Source organism: Cebus imitator, unplaced genomic scaffold (assembly GCF_001604975.1).
Source record: "Cebus imitator isolate Cc_AM_T3 unplaced genomic scaffold, Cebus_imitator-1.0 Scaffold64, whole genome shotgun sequence".
Classification (NCBI taxonomy): Eukaryota; Metazoa; Chordata; class Mammalia; order Primates; family Cebidae; genus Cebus; species Cebus imitator.
The window spans coordinates 6079673-6105037 of record NW_016107379.1 but is presented as its reverse complement, the minus strand read 5'-3'; the positions used below and the strand labels follow the sequence as shown (position 1 = coordinate 6105037).

Genomic DNA, 25365 nt, shown 5'->3' with positions numbered 1-25365 from the left:
AATTAGACCTGGGGTTGCAGGCTGTACCCTCAGCTGGCCTTTGGGAAAAGGTTTTGTGCAAGGCATTTCCCAAGTGCTGACAGGATTGTGTCACAGACACAAAGCAAACTTTTGTTGGGCTCCAGGTGACCACCCACAGGTTATTATAAAGGTGACTGCACCCTCTGGCCACCAGCACTGCCTGGCTCCACATGCCCCCTGGTCTCAACATGGCACTGCCCTGGGTTCTTACAGTCCTGAGCCTCCTACCTCTGCTAGAAGCCCAGATCCCAGTGTGTGCCAACCTAAGACCGGTGCCCATCACCAACGCTACCCTAGACCGGGTGAGTGCCTGCGCTAGCCCTGCCCTGTGCACGTGGGCAGCTGCCTCCCTTTCCCTGCTGGCTGTGGTCAGCCGCCTGCTCCTGGCTCTGCCCTTTTCTTTGCTGGGTCCTTGGGGTAAAATTCTTACCAGCCCAGGGAACTCTGGAGGTACCCCCTGCCTCCAAACTCAGAAACCTCACTGCAGAGTCCTTTGCAGAGGACAATTCTTTGCTGGGCCTGGAGTGGCTGCCCAGGGGGAGTGACTGATCCTCAGGGTGAGCTCCTGCATGCCTGCTCCCCACCAGGGGCCTCATCTCCCCATTTGCAAAATCAGGGAGATATCTGCCTGAGTCTCTTCCTGGCTGACAGTTAAAGACTCAGCATCAAGCCCCCATCACCACTCCCACCTTCTCCCTAGATCTCCGGCAAGTGGTTTTATATCGCATCGGCTTTTAAAAACGAGGAGTTCAAGAAGATGGCTCAGGATATTCAAGCAACTTTCTTTTACTTCACCCCCAACAAGACAGAGAACACGATCTTTCTCAGACAGTACCAGACCAAGTGAGATCCCCCATTCCAGCCCACCCCATCTCAGCTTCTGACCTGAGCAAGCCGCTCCTTCTTCTGGCCTTGGCCTTTCCATGGGTAGACCCGGGAGGGCTAGCTTTAATCTCCACCAGACTCTTGCCCCTGGGCTGCGATGGGCGATTGTCCACTTCTCCTTGTTAATTGTACTGTTTTCCTTCTGTTTTCTGTTTGGCTTTAGCCGGAACGAGTGCATCTATAACTCTAGCTACCTGAATGTCCAGCGGGAGAATGGGACCATCTCCAAATTTGGTGAGGGCCAGCCCTCAGGCAGGAGGGTTCACCGTGGGAACAGGGCAGGCCAGCATAAATTGGGGGGTGGGGTGGGTCTAGGGTCCTGGAGACTTTGGGCACAGAGAAATAATCACTAACATCTTTGAGCTCTTACGATGTGCTCAGAAACAACTTTAAGAGGACATTGGGAGAATCACATGAGGAAACAGAACAGAGACCTCAAATAGCTTCCCTGAGGTCACACAGCTTATAATCAGAACTGGAATTGAAACTCCAGGCTGGCTTCAGACCTGCCTCTCTCTCCCTCTTTAAGATGCTTTGGAAACCCAGGGTGGAAGCCTGTATGTTGGCTAGGTGGTGCCTTCAACTCTGTCCTCCCATCACCACAGGGGTGGCACATAGCAGGGAGCTGATGGAGCTAAACTGACACTGTTTAGCCGCCTGAGCCTCCTCCCTGGGCCTCATTTTCCTCATCTGTAAATAGGGAGAAAGGCCCTGACTGCCACAGTCTGTGTGAGGCTCCTGTGATCCTATGTACAGAAAGTGCTTGGCGTGGAGCCTGGCACACAGTGGGGTTGGGCACACAGTGGCCCAGGGGAGCCCAGGCCTTCACGGATGGGCTGTGTGGGCCTGGACACACCTAGGCCTCCTCATCTGTAAGGTGGGCACCATTGTGCGATCCCATGTTCTCACCCAGAGGCTCTTTTTTCTCTTCCAGTGGCAGGACAAGAATATGTCGCTTACCTGCTGATCCTCAGGGACACTAGGACCTTCATGCTCGCTTTTGACGTGGACGATGAGAAGAAGTCGGGACTGTCTGTCTATGGTAGGCACGCTTGGCAGCCCCAAGTTCATGCCCCACCTAAGCCTCGCCCCCCATTCACCCACCCCTGGGGCTGGGCCCCCAGAACCCCAGCCCTCCCTGCCTCTCACCCAGGCCCCACTGCATCCCCACTCAGTCTCCTTACTCTTCCTGCAGCTGACAAGCCAGAGACGACCAAGGAGCAACTAGGAGAGTTCTACGAAGCTCTTGACTGCTTGCACATTCCCAGGTCAGAAGTCCTGTACACCGATTCAACAAAGGTAAATGCAAGGGATTGGGCAGTGCCCACTTGTCCATGGCCCACCTTGGGCAGCCTCAGAGCCCCGGAGGGGGAGAGCTGCCAACCATGGCTGCACAATCGGACAGATCTGCTTTTAGGCACCTGCCTCACTGTAGGAACAGCTGAGCTCTACAGACGCCAGGGGTGGTGGATGAGAGCCCAGGAGGGAGAAGTCCCTGGGAAACCAGGGCGGATCTCAAAGCTAACAGGAGGAAATAGTGTGAGCCAAGGTGGCAGGGGTGGGGGGGATTGGCAACTGGAGGAGACACAATATGGGGAGTTACCACCTACAGACGCCTCCCAAACCCCGGGCTTTCACCCCATCTCCACTCCCTGCTCAATTCTTTTTTTTTTTTTTTTTTTTGAGATGGAGTCTCACTCAGTTGCCAGGCTGGAGTGCAGTGGCAGGATCTCAGCTCTGCTCTCGGGTTCAAGCGATTCTCCTGCCTCAGCCTCCCAAGTAGCTGGGATTACAGGCATACGCCACCATGCCCAGCTAATTTTTATATTTTTAGTAAAGACAGGGTTTCACCATGTTGGCCAGGCTGGTCTCGAACTCCCGACCTCAGGTGATCCACTCACCTCGGCCTCCCAGAGTGCTGGGATTACAGGCATGAGCCGTCATGCCCAGCCCCCTGCTTATTTTTAATACCTGTGCAGTGGGGAATTGATACTGCGGTTTTCAGTGTCACCCGCACTGCAGCACGGCCAGAATCACCATCCCGATTTTTGCTACAAATGCGAATTACTGTGTAATGAGCTCCTTAACACTTTTCTTTAAATCTGTGTTTGAAGTCTTGCCTTGGTGTGGCCCCGTGCCCTAATATCTGTGAAATCACAGTGCCGATGAGCTGGTTCCAGGTTTTAAAACATACACATGCAGTACTTCCATGACTATTCAAAGAAAAACAAATTCCACCCATTTGCCACCTGAGAGCACCACCAGTGGTGTGACCTGCCCCCCCACCCCCAGCTCCAGGATCCTGGGACAGGGCTTAGAAACACAACCACTGTAGTCAGCTGACCCGATCCACAGCCTGGCACCCGTGCTGTCTGGCTTGGGAGCCTCGAATGGGCTCCATGGCCACCCTGAGCCTCAGTTACATCATCTGCATAGTAGTGGCGGTGGTGAGGAATTCAGGAGATGCAGCTTAAGGGTCCTGCGGGTCCTAAGTGCTCAGTCAATGCCCGTGGTTCTTAAGGGTCTGAGCCCCCATTTTAGAGGCAAATAAGCTGAGGCTCAGAGACAGAAAATGACTTGCCCAAGATCACCCAGCTGGGAAGTGACAGTGCCAGGGTTGGAACGCTGGTTGAGCTGGTTCCACAGGCCAGAGCTCATTCTGCGTGCCCCTCCCAGAAGACCTCCCACCCTTTCTCCGTCCCTCTGCTTCCCCCTCACCCCACCCCCTCACTGCCTTCTAGGATTTGTGTGAGCCGCTGGAGAAGCAGCATGAGAAGGAGAGGAAACAGGAGGAGGAGAAGTCCTAGCAGGACACAGTCTTGGATCAGGACAGAGACTTGGGGGCCATCCTCCCCCTCCAACCCAGCACGTGTACCTCAGTTCTTTCCCTCACTTGCATCAATAAAGCTTCTGTGTTTGGAACAGCTCAGTTGTTAGTCATTTGTTCATTCATTCATTCTGAAGCCTGCCCTGAATTGGACCCTGGCTGGGCACTGGATAAGACGCTGTCCCTGGTGGAAAGAGCCTCACATGTGCCAGGACAGATGATGACAGGCACCGAGTGCTGTGGGAGGCCAGCATTGTAGGAAGATAATTTCTTCTGCAGGGTGGAAATCTGGAAAGACTTCCTGGAAGGGGCATCTGAACCAATCTAGAAAGATAAGGAGCATCATACAACCTGCTGTTCCTGTGTACAATGTGTGAAGATCAAATCAGGGTCATGAACATTTTCACCTCAGTTGCCATTTCTTTGTGTTGGGAACATTCCATATCACACAGTACCTATAGATATGTACATTATGTGTCCATTTAAAGTAATACAAGCAAAGAAACATAGCTTTTTTTTTTTTTTTGAGACAGAGTCTTGCTCTGCGGCCTAGGCTGGTATGCAGTGATGCAATCCCAGTTCACTGCAACCTCTGCTGCAAGCAATTCTCCTGCCTCAGCCTCCCGAATAGCTGGGACTACAGGCGCGTGCCACTACGCCCCACTAATTTTTGTATTTTTAGTAGAGATGGGGTTTCACCATATTGGCCAGGCTGGTCTAACTCCTGACCTCGTGATCCGCCCGCTTCAGCCTCCCAAAGTGCTGGGATTCCAGGCGTGAGCTGCTGCGCTCGGCCCACACATGTGAATTTCTAAACGGAGACTACTGTAAGGCCTTTCTCCTAACAGCAAGATTGTAATAAAACTTTAGTCATGAAAAAACAAAAAACCTTTCTGTTCCTCCTGCAAGCAAGGAAATGAGAGGATGCATTTGAAAAACCTTGGGGCAGAAGACCCTAAACAGGAGTGGAGGTGTGATATGGTTTGCCTGTGTCCCCACCCAAATCTCATGTGGAATTGTCACCCCCACGTGTTGGAGGTGGGTCCTGGTGGAGCTGATTGGGTCATGGGGGTGGTTTCTAATGGTTTGGCACCATCCCCCCCCAGTGCTGTTTCTCATGAGGTCTGGTTATTTGGAAGTGCGGAGCACCTCCCTCTTCGCTGGCTCTCTCCTGCTGCCTTGTAAAGAAGGGACTTGCTTCCTCTTTGCCTTCCACCATGATTGTAAGTTTCCCAAGTCCTACCAGTGGTACTTCCTGTTAAGCCTGCAGAACTGTGAGTCAATTAAACCTCTTTTATTTTTTTTTTCATAAACTACCCAGTCTCAGGTAGTTCTTTATAGCAATGTGAGAACAGACTAATCCAAGGTGGATGGGGTGGGGAGAGTTCATGGCATATGGTGCCAATCATAAGGACTTTATTTCACTATTACCATGACCATTGGGGGGCACATTGGGGGACCAGGCTGGAGGCAGGAAGGCCTAAGTGAAGGCTGCTGTGGACATCCAGTCCAGAGGCGGTTGCCTGGCCAGGCAGGGCAGGGAAGGGTTAGAGTGATGGAGAGGACTTGGGGCCCAGGCCAGACGGGCTGGGTGTCTCCATGGAGGTGTCCTCAGGATGCCCACCTGGGAGGCCCAGAGGAGGCAACACTTAAGGGTGAGGCCAGTCCCTGGAAATCAGCTGACATCTTGCAAATGTAGAGCCCCGAGGTGGAGCCAAGCCCAAGACAAGACCCACTCAGTGACACATGCCACGAAGGGCTGGCCTCACCCAGACCTCGGGGCTCACGATGGACAGCCTCTTGTTACGTGAGGGAAGCAGCTCCCTTCCAGTGGCAGAAAAGTTGGGCTGAGTTGTTGGAGCAATTCTGCGTGTGCAGCTGCCTATGCCACCCAGGGTGACAGGACCATTAGCCCAAAGCCCTGACACTCAGGGGTCCAATCCTGTGTCCTCAGGTACCACTCCCCTTTGTATCTCCTGTCCCAACAGCCAAGCTCCACAGGCCCAAGACCCCAGCACCCTTTGCTCAGCACCCAAACCACTGCTATGTCCACAACACGGAGGCTAGGGATGCCATGCTGATGTCCTCAGAATGCAAGTGGACAAAGCAGCCTCTGGGGCCCCAGAATGGCCTGAAACTGAAGGTTCAGAACGTACAAGAACATGGGGGTGGTTTCTGATTCTTTAGCATCATCCCCTGAGTGCTGTTTCTCATGAGATCTGGTTGCTTAAAAGTGTGTAGCCCTTCCCCCTTCGTGCTCTCTCTCTCTCTCTGTCTCTCTCTCTCTCAATCTCTCTCTCTCCTGCTGCATTGTGAAGAAGGGACTTGATTCCACCATGATTGTAAGTTTCCTGAGGTCTCCCAGCCATGCTTCCTGTGAAGCCTGTGGAACTGTGAGTCAATTAAACTTCTTTTTAAAAAATAAACTACCCAGTCTTTTCCATTTCAGTATTACCTTCAGTGAGACACCATTTTCAACCCTACTGAGGAGGATCCGCTGAAAAAGGAAACAGAAATGAGTCGTGGTGGGCAGGACAGGGAGAAGCGAGGGAGGCGAGAAGTGAAGCTGGAAGGAAAACCCACAGAAAGCAGCAGCAGGAGGTGAAGAGAAAAAAAATCATGGGGGTATAGGAAGCAAAAAACACACATTACAAAGAATGTGGACTTTGGACTCAGACCAATGTGAGTTCAAACCCAGGCTCTCTCCCGAACCAGTCTGGGCAGATGGCCCAGTGGAACCTCTCTCCTCATCAGTAAAAGGGGGGACATGGTAGGGTCTTGAGGGCTAGCATGTGGGCTGTGTGAAGCAGGACAGGCCCAGCGCTTAGCACAGGGATCAGGGGCTAGGAGGTGCTCCCTAAATGGCAGCTGCTGTTCGCTGTTGAAGGAGCACTGGGGAGAGTCAAGGTCCACACTCTCGTAGATGCCAACCCGACGTGAGCCTCATGAACATCTCCGGCCTCAGTCAAAAGGGACTTGGCTAGGCAGCCCTACCTCAAAGCCCTCTGCAGCTGAAAGATTTATGATTCTTAGATACGCAGATGGGAAACACTGGAGAAACGGACGCCACCAGAGGGAGGCAGGCAGGCACCCAACAGGTCTCCTGGGAAAGAGTTGGGCTGGGCATCAAATCTTCCACCCCATAAACTTGACTTTAGAAGGCAAAAGGTTTTTTTGTTGTTGTTTTTTGTTTTTTAGATGGAGTCTCACTCTGTCACCCAGGGTGGGGTACAGTGGCCTGATCTCAGCTCACTGCAACCTCGGCCTGCGGGTTCAAATGATTCTCCTGCTTCAGCCTCCCGAGTAGCTGGGACCATAGGCACATGACATGATGCCCGGCTCATTTTTCTACTTTTAGTAGACACAGGGTTTCACCACGTTGGTCAGGCTGGTCTCGAACTCCTGACCTCGTGATCTTGTCACCCTAGACTCCCAAAGTGCTGGGATTACAGGCGTGAGCCACCATGCCCAGCCTAGAAGGCAAAGTTAATGACACACACCACAGACACACATGGCTCTGGGTATTTTTTTGTCTTCTTTTCTTATTTTAAGATCAATATTCATTCTTCATTTGCCCTTGTAACGAAAATAGATTTTTAAATGCCTCAAATATACAAACATCATTGATGCACACACATTCCAGAAATGCAGAGGTATGTGCTGCCATGGGGTGGGGGTGCGGGAGGCGGCCTAGCCTTATGGCCACAGACCGTACCCCAGCCCAGGCCTGGCAGGTAGCTGGCCACTGATAAATGCCACTGGGATCCTAGGAGAAGCTGGGGACCTTGCATGAGGTACTGAGAGGGACTACAGTGGACGGCGTCCTGGGTGCTTCGTAGCTTGCCTCCATCCCAGCAGGCCCACGGGGAAGGCCTCTGCTGCCATGGAGAAGCTGGACGCATGTCAGCCTGGGGCTCTGACATCGTAAAATGCCCCACTGACTGCCAGTCACTAGGAGAAAGGTCTCCAGCTGTGCCCTTCCAGAGGTGCTTGCCCCAGAGTGACTGGTCACATGGGGGACAGGTGTGCTCCAGAAACCGTACGCCTTTCCTTTCTTGTCTGGCCTCCTAAGGAGGACCCAAGATCAGGAAAACTCCCCAGTTTAAAAAAATATCTGTCCATCTGTATATAAAATGCCTATTATTAGCTGCAGGGGGACACGTGCAGGACCAGGAGAGACTGTCAGAGGCTCTGCCCGGACGTAGGCGGGCCTCGCTCACAGCACCTCTGTGAGGGGCAGGTGCTCCTGGAAAGTCACATCTCTTGGTGATTGAGCTGGCACCCCCTCCACTCGGAAAGCACAGGGACTGAGCAGGCGGGGTCTGTGCTGGAGGGATACTCTCCTGGTGAGAAACTATGCGGGCCTTCCGGGCCTCAGCAGTTCCAGCCCGCTCCTGGCCTGGCGGCCACCTGCCCACCCACCCACTCATCTGTCTCTGGGCCCCCAGTGAAGTCAGAAGAGGCAGGAGCCCTGCAGGCTGTGAGCCTGGCGCAGGTCGGCCGACAGCGAGCGGCTCATCTGCCTGGTGGTGGAGCGGACGCTCTCGGCAGCCTGCACGGCCCGGCTCAGGGCCTTGTTGAGCTCCTCCAGGTCGCCCAGGTCGAGCTGGATGGAGTGCCGGTGCCCCCGGGCTGGCGGGGGAGAGGCTGTGGGGGGCCACTCGGCAGCTGGTCGGGCTGAGGTAGGTCCTGCGGGCGCATAGTACCTGCAGGGAGAAGTGAGTGGGTTCATTACACGTGGGGAGGCTGGGAACGAGCCGAGGAGCACCGCGTGTGGGGTCAACCCCCTTCTACATCCCAGCTGGGCCGCTGGGCCCTACTCTCTGGGTCTCTCAACTTCTCTACCTCTAAAATGGGAATAATGGGCACACATCGAGGGATTTCTTGGAAAGATGAAGGAAGATAACAACACGTGTGCCTGACCCAGAACAGGTGTTCCAGGACAGGAAGTTCAATCCACCTGTTCATCTCACAGTGACTGACCGCCCATCTAGTGTGCCAGGCTCTGGGGTTACAGTGGGACGAGAAAACATGGACTCCTGCAACCTTCTTGGAGCCGGATCTTGGGAAGCCCAGGGTCACCCCAGGCTTGACAGCAAAGTCCCCTCATTGGAGAATATCTGGGAGTTCCATTTGCCAAGCATGGGGTGCTGGAGAAAGGCAATAATAATAATAATAGGAATTCTGCAGGAGCGGGAGGGTCTGGCCCCAGGTATCCTGGGAAGGGAGGGGAAGGGCATCCTTCCCAGCCCAGTCCTACAGGAATGTGGGGTGCGGTTTTAAAGTGCTGTGGGAATGAGCTGACAAGCCTATTGAGATGAAGCACAGATTTCCTTAAGAAATGGCAATGGCATCTATCAGGGCCACTAAGTTTAGGGTTCCAGGAAACCAGCAGTGGGAAGAGGGGGTGTGGCCTCTGCATTGTTGAATAAAGCATGTGTGGCGGGGGGGGGGGTGATAAAGGGGCACAAGTTTAGGAGGCCTTGGCGGAGTCACTCACTGGCATCTCACTTGGCACACTGTGAAGTCTGGCTTTACTCCTGAGCACCCACTTTCTAAGTTACACTACTGTCCAGTGTGTAACAACAGATGATCCAAACAGACATTCCTCCAAAGGAGACATTCAAACAAATGATACACACGTGAAAAGATGTGCACCATCAGCCAGCAGGAAATGCAAAGTGAAACCACTCCACACACCTAAGCTGGCTAAAATCAAAAAGGACAGATAGCGACCAGTGTTGACAAGGGTGTGGAGACACTGGAACCCTCCGCACTGCTGGTGGGAATGTAAACGGTGCAGCCACTGTGGAGGACAGTCTGGCAGTTCCTCCAACAGTTAAACCCAGAGCCTAGCCCAGGTACCCATGTACCACCTGGTGCCTTCATCTTTGTTTTACAGATGAGCATAGTGGAGCTCAGAGACGCTAAGTGAGTCAGGAGGCAGAAGAACATGACGGCCTTAGCAGCTCAGGCCCTGGCGGCCCACCCCAAATGCCAACCATTCTGCTAGGCTAGCCATGTGACTCTGGACAAGCTAAGTCACTTTGCAAGGCCTCTGTTTTCCCACCTAAAACAACCACAGTTAGCAACCTCTCAGTTCAGAGCCCATGGAAAATTCAGGTAAAAAGCCTGGCACTTCCAGGCCACGGTAAGTGTTCTATAAATGTGAGCTCCTAAGACCCAGGGTCAGAGAGCTGGAAGGGGCAGCCATGGGTTCGCACCCAGCCCTGACTCTCCCTGTATCTCTAACCTGTGCTAACTGGCAAGCAGCAGATGCTGATAAAAATAATCTGAACTGAATGAATGGGCTTCCCCGATCCCATAAACAGCAGCCTGCACTCCTTCCTCTAGGGATAGTCTGGTGTACGTAACTACAGAGGCTCCTCAAATTACAGGGGGGTTATGTCCCTATAAACCCACCGTAAAGTCGAAAAATCATAAATTGAACCATTGTAAAAGCGGGGACTGTCTGGACTGGGTTCTCATACACCCCCACCTTCTGTTAATTTGATGGCCAGCTTGGACTGAAAGTTACCCAAAACTCTCCCCTAGGGCAGACACTGAAAAAGTCCCTCTGGGCTGGAAAGCCTTGGCTGCAGGGCCTACGGGGCAGCTGCCCAGCAGGGGGCAGCACAGGCCCACTCCACTTTCCAAACTGCACTGGCCTCAGCCACGGAGCCCGCTCAGTCCGGCTGACCAGCAGCTGGAGAAACTTCAGGATGCCACCAGCCCACATTCTAGCAGCATTAGAAGCACCATTGTCATTGGCCAACTTCTATGTATTATGGGCTTTCCATGCATTAATTCATTCAATCCTCACCACAACCCATTTTGCAGAGGAGGAAACTGAGGCATAGGTATAACCCACCCATCCTAACTTGGAAACAGCAACCTGGTTAGTTCTGCCTACAGGCCAGAGCCTGGAAGAATGTGGAATGGGGCCTCGGGAGAAGTAAAGACTCCATGGTGAATTCCAGGCAAAACCTTTCCCACCCAATGAGTCAGAACATGGGCAGGTGCTCTCCCCCATGTCTGCTGGAGGTCTGGGCATGCGGCACGGGGCCTCAACGTTGCTGGAGTGGAAGATCCCTTAAGTACTTGCTCAGACTCAGCTGAGAGGGCAGCAAGAAAGGACATTTACAGACCAGGCGTGATGGCTCGCGCCTTGTAATCCCAGCTCTTTGGGAGGCCGAGGTGGGCAGATCACCTGAGGCCAGGTGGTCAAGATCAGCTTGGCCAAAGTGGCAAAACCCCTGCTCTATCAAAAATACCAAAATAATTAGCCGAGTGTGGTGGTGCATTCCTGTAGTCCCAGAGGCTGAGGCATGAGAATCACTTGAACCCAGGAGGCAGAGGTTGCAGTAAGCCGAGATGGCACCACTGCACTCCAGCCTGGGCGACAAATCAAGACCCTATCTCAGAAAATATACATAAATAAAAAAAATTTTAAAGCACATTTATAGGCCTGGTCCCCGAATAGAGAACAGGGCTGGATGGTGCCTGGGGTCCCTGCTCCACCAAGCACCAGCCCTCCCCGTGACTCAGGCCCTCACTGCCTACACTTACAGGCTTCCGGCAACACAGGCACTGAAGGTGTCAGTCCCAATCGACCCATTTCCCAGCAAGGGAAGCAGGCAGAGAAGCAGCTGCTGACAGCTGAAGACAAGAAGATAGATTTCCTACTTCCGGGGTCTGGGTTTTGGTCCCCTGCACAATCCTATCATCTTGAACCCAGTTTTACTCCTTTTTCTTCCTATTAGTGACCAGGCTGAGCAATAGCAACATTCTCTGGGATGGCAAAGCTACTGTGTGCTCAGCAGGGAGCACGTGCTCACCCGGCACCGCAGACTCCACATACATCTCATCCAGCTCCTGCCCTGTGCCGCACTCAATCCTCACACACAGAATTAAATACACGGTTCAGATTCTTCCCCCATTTAACAGATGGGGAAGTTGAGGCTTGGAGAGGAAGTGACTTTGCCAGGGCCACAGTGCTACTAGGGGGCAGATGGGACTCCAACGTCGCTCTGGCCAGCTCCAAACTCAAGCCACTACCGTCTTGGCTTCCCTGCCTCTCCTGGCTTGACTGACGTTATGTCCAGAATCTATGCAAAAAGTCCTACAATATACCCGACCAGGACTCCTCAAAGCTGTCCACGTTATCAAAAACAAAGAACTGTGGGAAACTGTCACGGCTGAGAGGAGCCTAACAAGGCATGACAATCACACACCATGTGGGACTGTGGATGGGATCTTGGGATAGAAAAAGGGCTTTGGAGGAAAACAGAGGAGGCCTGAATAAACCATGGACTTCAGTTTCTAATAATGTATGAACAGTGCTTCACTGGCATAGCCAATGTGCCGATGTAAGATGTTAACAACAGAGGAAACTGTGCAGGAGTGAGGAGGTGTGTGGGAATCTCTCTAGACTAGCTGCTCAATTTCCTTATAAATCAAAGCTGTTCTAAAAAATAAAGTCTACTTAAAAAACAACAGTGGTCATCACTTACTTGCTGAGAAAACCCACAAGGAAAAGGGAAGATGGTTAGGATTCTCAGTCTCCACAAAGTTAGAAGCTCCCAGAGGGCAGGGCCCTCCCTCTTCCTGGTTCCCTTCACTGCTGGTCCCAGGGCTAAGCACTCTCCTTGGTACTTGGGTTTGTTGAGTGACTATGTAAGTGCTGGGCTCCTGCTGCGTATTATCCACGCAGTAATAAAACACAGGAGGAGTGCACTGCATCTCAGCCGCCCCACACAGGTCCGAATGCTAACATATTCAGTGAGCTATACAAAGGGGCTGGGAAGGTCAGAATGAAAGGCTCTTACACAGCGGCTGGTGGATAAGGCATGACAGGCACCGAGGAGATGTAGGCAAAGGCCGGAGGGGCTGGTGCTGGGGGCGCAGCCGCCAGGTACCACAGTCCAGAGGGTGGGCATGGCGACAACCCCGCCTGCTTGCCCCTCTGCTTGGGGCTGGGAGTTGATGGTGCTTTTCTTCTCGTGGTGGCCTTCTCTGCCCCTACCAGGGAGGGAAGAGCAGAGAGAGACAGTCTGACCACTTGGCCAGATGCAGCCAAAGATGCAGGGTCCACCCAGCCCTTCCCACGTGAGAGCCAGACAGGCCCTCCCCTGTGAGACTCCACGCTGGGGAGGCCTCTCTTTGGGGAACAAATCCTCTGCCCCGATTGCTCTGTCCCAGACGGGGAGAGCAGCCGCCCCAGCTAAACTCACCCAGGTCCCCAAACCCTGGTCAAGGAGAGCTGAGGGTCTGGCTAAGAGAAGAAATGAAGCGTTTGTCCCTACCAGAGGTGGCTGAGCCTGGGCCATCTCCGTCCGGGGGAGACCCAACTCGACCACACAGGGGACACTGAAGGGTATCAGCAGGAGGTGGTCCCAGTGGGTCTCCTGTGGCAGCACCGCCTGGAAGAGGAGGGAGAGATGTCAGGGCAGGATTACGTCTACATCATCAGATCGGTCTTCTGCAGTGGACTCCTCGGGTCCACTGTGGAGGGGACAGGCTGCCTCCATCTGGGTGATGATAGTGACCACAACCATGACAGTGAGAGCAAGCATTTGACGAGCCAGGCCCTCTCATTATTTTATCAAATCCTACAAGCCACTGGGCTAGCTACTGTCTTCCTCCTCCCCCCGCCAACTTTACAGATGGGGAAACTGAGGCTCCATGACATCAAATAATTTGCCAAGGTCTCAGAGCTGGGAAGCAGTGGTCCTTGGATCGTAAGCCTGGGCTCTCCCAAATGCAGCCCACCTCCATTTCCCCCTACCCACAGTAAGACAGACCCATTCTCCACCTGTCAGGTTCCCAGAACACTCCTCGGGGGAACCAGGGATGTTAGTAGAGGCCTATGGGAGCAGAGGAGAGTGGGCACCATTGTTCTCTTCCCACACAAATCCCCAGTGCCACACCTGGGTGAGTTCCAGGGCTGCTCTGTTTCTCTTTCATGCCTTGGCTCAACCACCACTCCTTCTGGGAAGCCCTCCCACCCCGCCAGGCAGAGTCAGGTACCCCCCAGCCCTGCTTGTGTTCGCCTATCCCACCTCTGGCCACTCTGCCTTGTGTTCCTGGGGGACAGGGCCCAGGGCCCCATCGGGGTGGGTGCTGAAGGAATGAATGAATGAATGCAGGACTCTAATGCTACCACAGGTAGGGCATAGTGGTAAAGAGGTGGGGCTCTGCAGTCACAAAGACCTGGGTTCAAATCCTGTTTCCACCACCACTTGTAAGCTGTGAGCTGTTGGGCAAGTTACTTAATCTCTCTGAGCCTTGCTGTCCTTGCCTATAACATGGATATAATAGTACTGAGTACTTACTTCACAGAACTGTGAGGGTTAATGTATGCAAAACCCTTAACATGACACCCTCTATACAGAGGGACTTAATAAACAGCAGCTTGTTATCATCAGTCATCATCATCACCATTGCTTGAAAAGGCCTAGAAACCATCTCTTCCAATCCTTTCATTAGAGATGTGGTGGCCAAGGCACAGAGAAGTCAAGGAACTGGCCTAAGGTCACACAGCAAGTCAGTGGCAGAACTGGGACTAGAAGCCATTGCCTGAATTCTCTGATCGCTTGGGCAGATCCAGCCACTCCTCCCTGTGGGCTTGGGGGAAAGTATGAGGGGCGAAGGGAGGGTGGAGGGGAGAATAAGACATAATCACTGACGCCAGTTCCCCTGCTGCCTAGAGCCCATCTATCAGGACCCTTCGGGAACTTGTTAAATCAAGGAGGTGGCTTCAGGCAACAGCGCCTGGAGCAGCAGATGAGATGACAGGACACCCAGAAAAATCCTGTTCCCTGGTCTGTCCCTGTAACCCACCACTGAGTTCAGGGCAGGCCAGATCTGGTCCCGTGCACACTTCCCTGAGGGCAAGAAGCTGCAGTTGCGGCTGCCTGGGACAGATTTCCAGGTACCATTCCTTACCTGCATTCTGGGTCCTGACGGGCCGGCAGTGGGGACAGGAGACTGTGCCATTGCCTTTTGGGACCGCCTTAGGGGACAGAACATGGTATTCGTGGCCTGGGGAAAGGAATCAGAACTGTCAGTATCAGCCCTCTAGATGATGCAAAATCGAGGAGGATTCTGGAATAATGATCTTTTTCCTCTTCCTCCAAATGGTTATAATAGTCTCTGTGTCTCTCTCATGTGCGCACCTGTGAGTGTGCATACACACATCATGTGTAAAATATGTATATATATGAGTATGACTGACATACATATACACATATATGTCACCACACATTTTTGTGTCTGTTTATTGCAAGCTTTTTCCAGATGCCTATTCTGTTTCATCTCAGATCCCAGAGCCAGATGACATCCAGTAGCAACCAACACACCCAGGCTAAGTCAGGACTGGAAGGCAGGCCAGGAAGAAATGATAAGCAAAGCAACAATAAGAAATTAACAAGTGATGCTGTTCCCCACACCCCAACTTGCTGGTTTGGATCTAATGGCTCGGGCATGGGGTCAGTGGCGTTTTCGCCTCCATGCTGAGTGGCCGTAATGTGTGGATAAACGTAGCGCCCATTTCACAGGCCTGTAGGGAGGACTGAATGGGGCCGTATCCACGCCGTGCTCCGCCCAGTGCCTGGCAGATGTAAAGCACTTGATGTTATGAGAAAGCTGGAGGGACTGTGGCCTTCTCACCCAGCCCCACCACCTCCTGCCTATCCATCCCTGAGCTTTAAATAAGGCCTTCTACGTGACACCTGAAGCCACGGTGGAGAGGTCTCATCATCTCATTTCCCTCCTGTGCTGTTCTGGCTTTCTGGCACTGAAGGTCATTGCTATTATTTTCCCCACGCAACAGATGTGGAAACTGAGGGTCAGAGAGGCTCACAGCCACTTTCTGTGAGACTGACTTCAGAGTCCGGTTTTGACTTGTATACTGTCTTCCTCTCATTGTGTTAGAAGCACTTCTCCAGGTTGAGCTCACCTTTAAGGGTTGAGATCACCTTTAAAGGCTGCGCAAAACCTCATCCAACGACATCATCTCTCTTTCCTTTTGCTAGTAAATCCACAGAGAGGTTGTCCGGTGAGCTGGGAGGCGCTCCTGCAACTCTTGCTTCTAACTCCTTGGCCTCTGTTGACTCCCTCACTATGCTCCATGGAGCCGAGATGTGCCTCTGCCTTCCTGCCTTGTCCCCAGAATCTGAGGTCAGCAGCCCTCCCTCCTCCGCAAGGTGTCAGTGAAAGACGTTGCCTTTACCATAATTACCTATTGGTTATCGTCTTCTCTGCTACACAGTCAGATTCATGAAGGTGAGAACTATATACATATATATATATATATATATATATATTTTTTTTTTTTTTTTTTTTTGAAATGGAGTTCCACTGTCACCCAGGTTGGAGTGCAGTGGTGCAATCGCAGCTCACCGCAACCTCTGCCTCACAGGTTCAAGCAATTCTCGTTCCTAAGCCTCCCAAATAGCTGGGATTACAGGTGCCTGCCACCACACCCGGCTAATTTTTTTGTATTTTTAGTAGAGACAGGGTTTCGCCACATTAGCCAGGCTGGTCTTGAACTACTGATCTCAGGTGATCCTCCCGCCTCGGCCTCCCAAAGTGCTGGGATTACAGGCATGGGCCACCATATCCGGCCCATATATATTTTTTTTAAATGTTAAGCACTTGAAATGCTACCATTTGTCATCTCAAGTCTACTCTGCACCAGGTGCCGACTTCCTGAGATACAAGTGCCCTCTGGAAATGAGAACTTGAAGGAAGCCAGGTGTACTCAATGGTATATGCAAATGGTATACCCAAGTCAGGGTCCACCCTGTATGCTCTGAGCTGGGAAAGAGCAGGTGATCAGAAACTAATTTAGGATCGACCAGCTGAACAGGCTTCCCAGAACCAAGCGTGGGCCGTAGTGAAGGGGAGGCATCAGAAAGCGTTTGCTGAATGAGTGAATGAATGAATGAATGAATGAACAAATGCGCAGAGATTCATGAAGACAATGCTTCCTGCTGGCTTTTATATCATGGAACAGACAGAAAATGATATTTGAATGACCCACTGGGCATATGGAAAAAGCTTCTCATAACAGAGGAGACCTCCGCCCCCACCAGGGGCTGCACCCATCCCGGCCCTCCCTCCTGACCTACCTGTGTATTGGCCCCGGAAGGTGACCCTGTCTGACCATCCAGCACTGCCACCCCCTCTCTTTCTGTCCCGCGCTGCCCGTGGACTGTCCTCAGTGGTCCTGCTCTTCTCAGAGAACAGTGGCCGGGGGGGCAACTCAGAGTCTGAACCTGGGGTGGAAAAAGTAGGGCATCAGAGGGGGCAAGGGGTGGGGGTCACATACCTCAAGGAGTGGGTGTATCATGAGTTCAGGCTCTGGGGCGGATGTCTGGGTTTTAATCCCCAATCTGCCCCTTAGGAGTAACAGCTGACATTTCCAGAACCCTGCCCCCATGCCAAGCGCTAGTCTAGACACTGTGTGTGCTGTGTCGGGTGCCTTCACAGCAATCCCATGAGGTGGACACTTTATAACTACATGGTGAGCTGTCCCTTTAACTGCTCAGAGCAGGTAAACAACTCGGCCAAGGACAAGTGGAGGGAGCTCGGCTGATCCTGGCTACTGACTCCAGGGCCTGGATCCTTCAGCACGTCCCCCCTACTCCCTGGGCTTCGGCATCCTTATCTGTGGAATGTGGATAATATGACCATCTTGCAGTGGAGGTTAAGCAAGATGGCAGCTACAAAGCCCTTACAGACACCCTGCACACAGTAGGTGTGCCGTATATTAGAAGTGCACTGTGCTGGTGAGGCGCGATGGCTCACACCTGTAATCCCAGCACTTTGGGAGGCCAAGGTGGGCGGATCACCTGAGATCAGGAGTTCAAGACCAGCCTGACCAACATGGAGAAACCCCGTCTCTACTAAAAATGCAAAAATTAGCCAGGCCTGGTGGCACATGCCTGTAATCCCAGCTACTTGGGAGACTAAGGCAGGAGAATCACTTGAACCCAGGAGGCGGAGTTTGCAGTGAGCCGAGATCGGCCATTGCACTCCAGCCTGGGTGACAAGAGCAAAACACTGTCTAAAAAAAATTGAAGTGCACTGCGCTTCACAGCACTATGATATCCTAAAACAGATGCACAAAAACCCTTCTCCAAGTTTCCTTGAATGCTGTTGCTGTGGTCCCTGACCACTGAGCCAACATGCTCAGACTGTGGCCTCCAGAAATCGGCCTTGGCAGGTGGTCACTTACTCAGGGACAGTCGGGGCACCTCCCGAGGCACTGAGGAAGACCTGGCTCGCCGCCTTCCTGCGGAGACCGTCTGCTCTTCACCTCTAGGCTCCCCAGACAATCTCTCTGTGGATTTACTAGCAAAAGGAAAGAGATATGTCATTGGACGAGGTTTTGTGTGGCCTTTAAAGGGATTTGTGAGAAGCTCAGCCTGGAGAAATTCTTCTAACACAATGGAAGGAAGAGTATAAAAGTCAAAGCCAAAGACTCTGAAGTCAGTCTCACAGAATATGGCTCTGAGCCTCTCTGATCCTCAGTCTCCCCATCTGTCAAATGGGGATAATGAGAGCAATTACCTCAGAGGGTTATGAAAAGATGAATGAGAAAATGTTCATAAAACTCTTCATCGAGTGCCCTCCCATAAAAACACTCAAAAGAAGCCAGCTGATTTTATGTTATTGTCATAAATGAACCAACACCAAATTAGTGGGTGAGAGGGTAGGCATCCTGGCAACGTTCTAACTCTTTGGCTGGGTGGCGGGCCCGGGGATATTCATTGCATTGTTCTCTATTGTTAACACAGAGGTTTATATATTCTTCTGTGCATCAAATCCTCCACAGTGAACAAATGGAACAGTGAATGAATGAATGAGTGAATGAGTGAGAGAAGGATGTGACAGTGCCTGAGTCCATATGTCTGGGGACAGCCAGAGGCCAGCCAAGACTATCTTCCATGGCTGCCACCAGGACACAGAGGTAGGAGTTTTGAGGTCACCCACCTGCCATAATGGGAGCCCCAGGGGGCTGGGGAGTCCGCTGGCCGGCCGCGGGTCCGGGTGGGGCGGTCAAAGGCAAACGCTGGGCGAGTCGGGCTATCCTGGGGTGCCCGATGCAGGCTGTCCTCCAGCCGCAGGCGGAGCCGGGACACCTCCTCTTGCAGCTCGCGGATGGCCTGGCTGGGGTAGGAGTGGACACAGAAACAAAGAACAGAGGCATGGGGAACCGAGCTGCAGCCACCCCAGAGGGTGCCAGGACGCAGCAGCCTCTGTCCCGTCCCAGCAGGCACAGGGTCTAGCTCTGCTGCCAAATGATTCTAGAACTTTCCTGTGCAACACTTTTCTTGCACACAACTTGACATCCTTTCTGAGTTCATGTCCCTGTGCATTCAGTGAACAGAACAGAACCTCTGAAGTTTCCCCTGCGTGACACACAGGGTCTGAATAGCTGTCCAGAAACACCAGTGACAAATTCCTGAGCTGGAGCTGAGGACGCAGGAGAGAGAGGGCCCTAGCTACAGTTCGCTGTAAAACACCAACCTTCACTCTCTGTCCAGGTGCAGCTCCTTTCCCTACCACTGTGCAAGCCCGTCCCTCCAGACCTAGCAGAAGATGCTTGTCCACTGTCTCCCCGTGCAGACAGTGAGCTGCCAGCAGGCAAGAAGGAAATGGTTTCCTGTCTGATAACCCCTGAGCCCCTGCACCTTGTGGGCGCTCAGGACACAGTACTGCAGAGGATCTGGGCTTTGAGAGGGAGCAGAGTAGAGCGCTGTGCATGGAGAGCAGACAAGGAGACACCTTGATGCTTCCTAGCCCCACCTGTCCCAGGAGGGCTGACTGAGAGCAGGCTGGAAGCTGACTGCAGGGCTGTAGTAAATCCTGGTGAAACTCCCAACGTGGTCCTACCTCCAGCCGCCAGCATTTAGGGAGTAAACCCTGTTTGCATTTCTCTCCAGTCAGTCCCTGCATCTCCAGGGTCTCCTTTTGTGGGCATCGCTAGGACTGCAGCAGATAATCCTAACCAGACACCCCTCCCCACAAGACTCCTTCTCCCCAACATGGAGCAGCGTTAGAGCTTCAACCTCCAAGCTGATGCAGGTTCCACATCTATCCCTTGGTCTGGGGTGGGAATTCCCATTGGGGCCGTTCTTGCCTGGTGGCCCCTGGACTGGTGGGTGAGCGTCTCCTGGTGCTGTCTCCAGCAGACATGAGCACTCAGATGAGTGTGTCAGAAGGAGTGGAGGCCTCTTTCTGGCTGTGCCCTAGCACTGAGCGTGTGTGTTCAAGGGCAGTGGGTTCCCTTGGCAATCCCCAGGGAGATGCCTGCTGGTGTTTCTGAGACAAAGCCGTGAGGGCAAGGGGTGGGCGGTGGCTACTGGAGAGTGACATCTCCCCGCCCCCAGTTAACCCCTGCAAGGGAGAGCTCCGGCTCCCAGTCAGAAGGCATTAAAAAAAGGCTCAGTGTGGTGGCTCACACCTGTAATCCCAGCACTTTCGAAGGCCGAGGTGGGTGGATCACCTGAGGTCAGGAGAGCAAGACCATCCTGGCCAACATGGTGAAACCCCCTCTCTACTAAAAATACAAAAATTAGCTGGGTGTGGTGGCATGTGCCTGTAATCCCAGCTACTTGGGAGGCTGAGGCAGGAGAATCGCTTGAGCCTGGGAGGCAGAAGTTGCAGTGAGCAGAGATCGTGCCACTGCACTCCAGCCTGGGCGATGGAGCGAGACTCTGTCTTCAAAAAAAAAAAAAAAAAAAGGCTTACCAGGCCAGAGCATGAGTCAGTCACTTGGGTATCTCAGTCTCCCTGATTTAACTCTTTAGTTTCTTGCTGAGTGCCAGCTGGCACTTAAAATTCATCTTTCTTGGCAAACTTACTCCCCCGCCTCTGCACTTGGCATCAGCATCCAGCTAACCGGCCAGACAGAAATCTGAGCCCCTCTAGACCTGCTCCTTCCCTGAACGCCCCTGAAGTTAATCAGCTACCAAGTGTCATGGGCCCAACTTCCAAAATATCTCTCCCCAAATGAATCCCTTCTTCCCTCTGCAGGGACCTCCCTAGAGAACCCAGACCCCGTCATCTCTCTTGGATGAGGCAGCCTTCTCAGCAGATTCTCGGCCTGTTCTCACCCTGCTGGTGGACAGAGAACTCTAAAACATCAACCTGCTCACACTACTGCCCTGCTTAAAATCCCCTTCCCTGTCCTCACAGCCTTTGTGCCCTCACGGAACATGCAGTGAACGTCTCCTCTTACCCGTGGCCTTCAGGCAGGATCTTTCACAGGTCTCTCCTACCTACCCCTCTCTTCCTTTACTGCCCAGCACCCCACCACCTCACACTAGAGGATCTGGCTGACCATTTAGCTCCTCACAGGTGATGGGCACTCTCTCACCTCTAGACCTCTGGACATGCCATTCCCTCTGCTGGAGATACTCTTCTACCTCTCTTCCTTCTGATGTCTGCTGAGATACCACTTCCTCCAGGAAGCCCTTCCTGAAGCCTCTAACTGGACTAGATGCTCCTTCTCTGTGTTCCCACAGTCCTTTAGTCCTCTGCCATCATGGTACTCATCACAGTGGGGGTGCCACTGCCTGTTTCTTCGTGTGTCCATCCTGTAAGATGGTAAGGCTTACGAGGCCTAGGACAGAGTCTTGTCTACTATTGTATTCAAGACTCTGTCCAAGGCCCAGCATACCATAGAGAAACAAGCCTGATGTCAGGGGAGGCTGCAGGGGCAGACTTACTAAACTCAGGCAAGGAAGCCAGATGCCAGCAGCTGGACACAACTTGGCACGTGGGCAACATGACAGCCTCGTGACTGTTCGGGCCAAAGCAGCCTTGGCTGGGTCACCACCAAGCAGTCTCCCCAGCGCATCCTGAGATATTCACCCCCTCCCGCAAGGACATGTGAGTGATCATCGACCAAAAGCAACTAAGAGGAGATGTAAGAGAAGCGACCAAGCTATTTTACCATTTCTGTTCAACCAAGGAAATGGAGCTTTCTTAGAAAAAACACACATGGACCAAAAAAAGAAAAGAAAAACTCAGAAGGCAGTAGCTTCTTGGTTCATACAATCAATGTGCAAGTGGCAGAAGAGACACCCCTGGAAAGGACAGGCTTATCTTGGAAGGGAGATGACGGGGAGAGAGGGGAGATGATTCAGCACCAGAAAGGTGACTGTTTAGGTCAGTTTCCACTGGCTGGAGAAGTGTCCTTGATGCCTAGTCAGTGAGGTCCCACAGAAACCGCCGGGTGCTGGGAGGCAGGACACCTGGGCCCACATGGTCCCACCACCAGCAGCTGTGTGAGCCGGGCAGGTCTCTACCTCCACCCCTAACACTTCACATCACACTCCCATCTGGATGATGAGCTTGAACCCCCAGGATCCAAGGGTCTGACTTACTCTCGCTCTGCCCTGTTGAGTGGGAAGTTGGGGATGGTCTCTGTTGGTCCACGGGGCAGAGGGGCAGCGGCTGGGGCAGGGGCTGGGGGTGGGCTGATTGTCTTGCTGGGAAGGAGCTGTTCAGAAATCTGCTTATGCCCCTCAAACTCCGAGCCAGGAACCACTAGGAAGGCAGAGAGAGAACCCAAAGTGAGTTTAAGCAGAGAGAACTTCCAAGCTCACACTCGTGCAGGTGGAATGACGGGGTAAACGAAGCGGCAGTGCCCAGTTCAAGGTCACAAAGGAAGCTCCCGATGAGGCCAGTGACCCACACTGACCTCCAAACCAGATCTAAATTTTGCTGGGAGTGTGGGTGCTGAGCTGGGCCTGCTCTGCTGTTTCTAACCAGAACCCCTCCTCCCACCCACCATGACACCATCCAAGTCTTCAGGAACTCCCCCTGCAAAGAATTAATTGCTCCTTCACTTGGGTCCCTAAGACTTGATCACCTTACCATGTTGTTCTGGGGCTGGCTTCAGAACCTCCTCTGAAATTATAGTCACCTTTTTCCATGTGCAGTATGCGTGTTTCTGGGGAGGGCATTAATAACTTTTAACCAATCTCCCAAAGGGATGGGTGAGCAAAGGTTAAAAACCACTCATCTGGCCCATGCATTAAAAGCAATGAACTGGCCAGATACGGTGGCTCACGCCTGTAATTCCAGCACCCTGGGAGGCTGAGGTGGGAGGATTGCTTGAGCCCGGGAGTTCGAGGCTAGCCTAGGTAATATAGAAAGATCCCATCTTGGCCGGGCGCGGTGGCTCACGCCTGTAATCCCAGCACTTTGGGAGGCCGAGGCGGGTGGATCACGAGGTCAAGAGATCGAGACCATCCTGGTCAACATGGTGAAACCCCGTCTCTACTAAAAAAATACAAAAAATTAGCTGGGCATGGTGGCATGTGCCTGTAATCCCAGCTACTCAGGAGGCTGAGGCAGGAGAATTGCCTGAACCCAGGAGGTGGAGGTTGCGGTGAGCCGAGATCGCGCCATTGCACTCCAGCCTGGTAACAAGAGCGAAACTCCGTCTCAAAAAAAAAAAAAAAAGATCCCATCTTTGCTGCAAAAAAACATTATACAAAAAAAAAAAAAAAATTAGCTGGATGTGGAGGTACTCCCCTTTGGTCCCAGCTACTTGGGAGACTGAAAAGGGAGACTCGCTTGACCTAGGGAGGTCAAGGCTGCGGTGAGCCATCATGGCGCTACTGCACTGCAGCCTGGGTGACAGAGCGAGACCCCATCTTAAAAACAATACATGAATTAAAAATAAAAGCAATGAAATCCTTGGAATATTACTCACCAATATATAAAGGAGCTAACTATTGATACATAGAATAATCTAGGTAAATGTCCAGAGAATTATGCCGAGTGAAAAGCCAATCCCTGGGGTACTATGTAATCCCAGGTTACATAGTGTATGATTCTATTTATAAAACATTCTTAACATGATGACATTATAGAAATGGAGGACAGATTAGTGGTTACCAGGGGTTAAGGACAGGCTGCAAGCAGGAGGGAAGTGGTGCTGTGAAAGGGCAGCGTGGCGCTCCTTGTGGTGATGGGACATTCTGGATCTTCACTGTGTCATTGTCAACATCTGGCTATGACATTGTATTACAGTTTTGCAAGATATTATCATTGGGGGAAACTGAGCAAAGGCACATGGGATCTCTGTGTATTATTTCTTACAACTGCATGTGAATCTACAATTATCTCCAAATAAAAAATTTAATTAAAGGCTGGGCTGCTCTGCAGGTCATTTATAAAAGTACAGTGCAGGCCGGGTGCAGTGGCTCATGCCTGTAATCCCAGCACTTTGAGAGGGCGAGGCCGGTGGATCACCTGAGGTCAGGAGTTCGAGACCAGCCTGGCCAACATGGTGAAACCAAGTATCTACTAAAAATGCAAAAATTAGCTGGATGTGGTGGTGCGTGCCTGTAGTCCCAGCTACTTGGGAGGCTGAGTCATACATGCTGTCTGTTGTTGAACAAAACGTTGTCATGCAGTGCATGAGTGTGTGTAAATAAACACACATTTACATCGGCACAGAAAACAGCTAGCTCACAGGTTCTACACCAAAACGTCGGCACTAATGGTTTCCAGGGTATTTTTTTTCTTTTGTTCCCTTTTGCCCACCTTATCTGTAATTTCAAATTTCCGTACAAGGGACCTGGCTGATATGTTATATCCTAAAGGGTTCCGCAAGTTGTTCTGTTTGATGTTTCAATCCACACAGTTCTGGCCAGGCCAGACTCCTGCACTCACCCATCTCTGTGGCCAATGCCCGCTCCAGGCTGCAGTTGGGTACCCTCTGAAGGAGAGGCCCACTTGGGCAGGAGAGATGCCTCTGTGCTCGGCTCCGGGGTGTGCTGGGCTCTGTGGCTCTTCTGGGGACCAGAGAACCCCTGGCCTTGGGGTAGGAGGCTCCATCCCTGGGCACAGATGCGGTGAAGGGCTGGGCTAATGTCCCTGCTGTGCTGGGGGACCGTGGAGGAAGCGACACACGGAGGTCACACAGAGCGAGACGCTCAGGTGGCATCTGAGCCCCTCCACTCGCTAACCCAATGCACTCCCACCCTTTGTGACTTCACATCCCTGGTGGTACCCTATTTCCAAGGACACACACAAACATTGGATGCCCATTTCTTTGTAAACTGTACACTGGCCAACCAATATGCAAAATAATAAAGCTCAATTTATGTTTAGAATACATAAAGACATAAAGAGAGGCCGGGCGCGGTGGCTCATGCCTGTAATCCCAGCACTTTGGAAGGCTCAAGTGGGCAGATCACGAGGTCAGGAGATCGAGACCATCCTGACCAATATGGTTAAACCCTGTCTCTCCTAAAAATACAAAAATTAGCTGGGCATGGTGGTGCATGCCTGTAGTCCCAGCTACTCAGGAGGCTGAGGCAGGAGAATCACTTGAACCAGGAGGTGGAGGTTGCAGTGAACTGAGATTGTGCCACTGCACTCCAGCCTGGCAACAGAGTGAGACTCCAACTCAAAAAGAAAAAAATAGGACTTCTAATCCTTCCTTTTCATGTACCCTGGGGCTGCCACGTGGGCCTCCTGAAGGGCCTGCACCCAGCTTTGGAGGCTCCATCCCTCTACCCTTCAGCCCTGTCCCCTCCGCCTTCTCCCTTCCCTTTGGGTTCCATGTAGCCACCCTGAGTGCCCTTTGTCCTCATCTT

At 52.4% G+C, this 25365-nt stretch overlaps 2 protein-coding genes across 8 annotated transcripts in view; one reads left to right on the top strand and one right to left on the bottom strand.

Annotated features, from left to right (window-relative positions):
• ORM1 (orosomucoid 1) lies at positions 1-3830 on the top strand. The gene is made up of 6 exons (XM_017530283.2): positions 1-323; positions 722-864; positions 1070-1140; positions 1841-1948; positions 2102-2205; positions 3648-3830. Exons 1-6 carry the CDS (start codon positions 192-194, stop codon positions 3711-3713), a joined length of 624 nt encoding a protein of 207 aa, XP_017385772.1. The 5' UTR covers positions 1-191; the 3' UTR covers positions 3714-3830.
• A 3415-nt stretch (positions 3831-7245) lies between these two features.
• AKNA (AT-hook transcription factor) overlaps positions 7246-25365 on the bottom strand; it is a 61935-nt gene continuing 43815 nt past the window's right edge. For all 7 annotated transcript variants that reach the window (XM_017530282.2, XM_037739177.1, XM_017530280.2 and 4 more), the window contains 9 exons: positions 24437-24648; positions 22135-22297; positions 18734-18910; positions 17976-18091; positions 16867-17013; positions 14681-14776; positions 13039-13155; positions 12562-12754; positions 7246-8439 (listed from right to left, as the gene is read on the bottom strand). In XM_017530282.2, coding sequence (XP_017385771.1) covers positions 8187-8439; positions 12562-12754; positions 13039-13155; positions 14681-14776; positions 16867-17013; positions 17976-18091; positions 18734-18910; positions 22135-22297; positions 24437-24648 — 1474 coding nt within the window. In that variant the 3' untranslated portion in view covers positions 7246-8186. The remainder of the gene's footprint in view (positions 8440-12561; positions 12755-13038; positions 13156-14680; positions 14777-16866; positions 17014-17975; positions 18092-18733; positions 18911-22134; positions 22298-24436; positions 24649-25365) is intronic.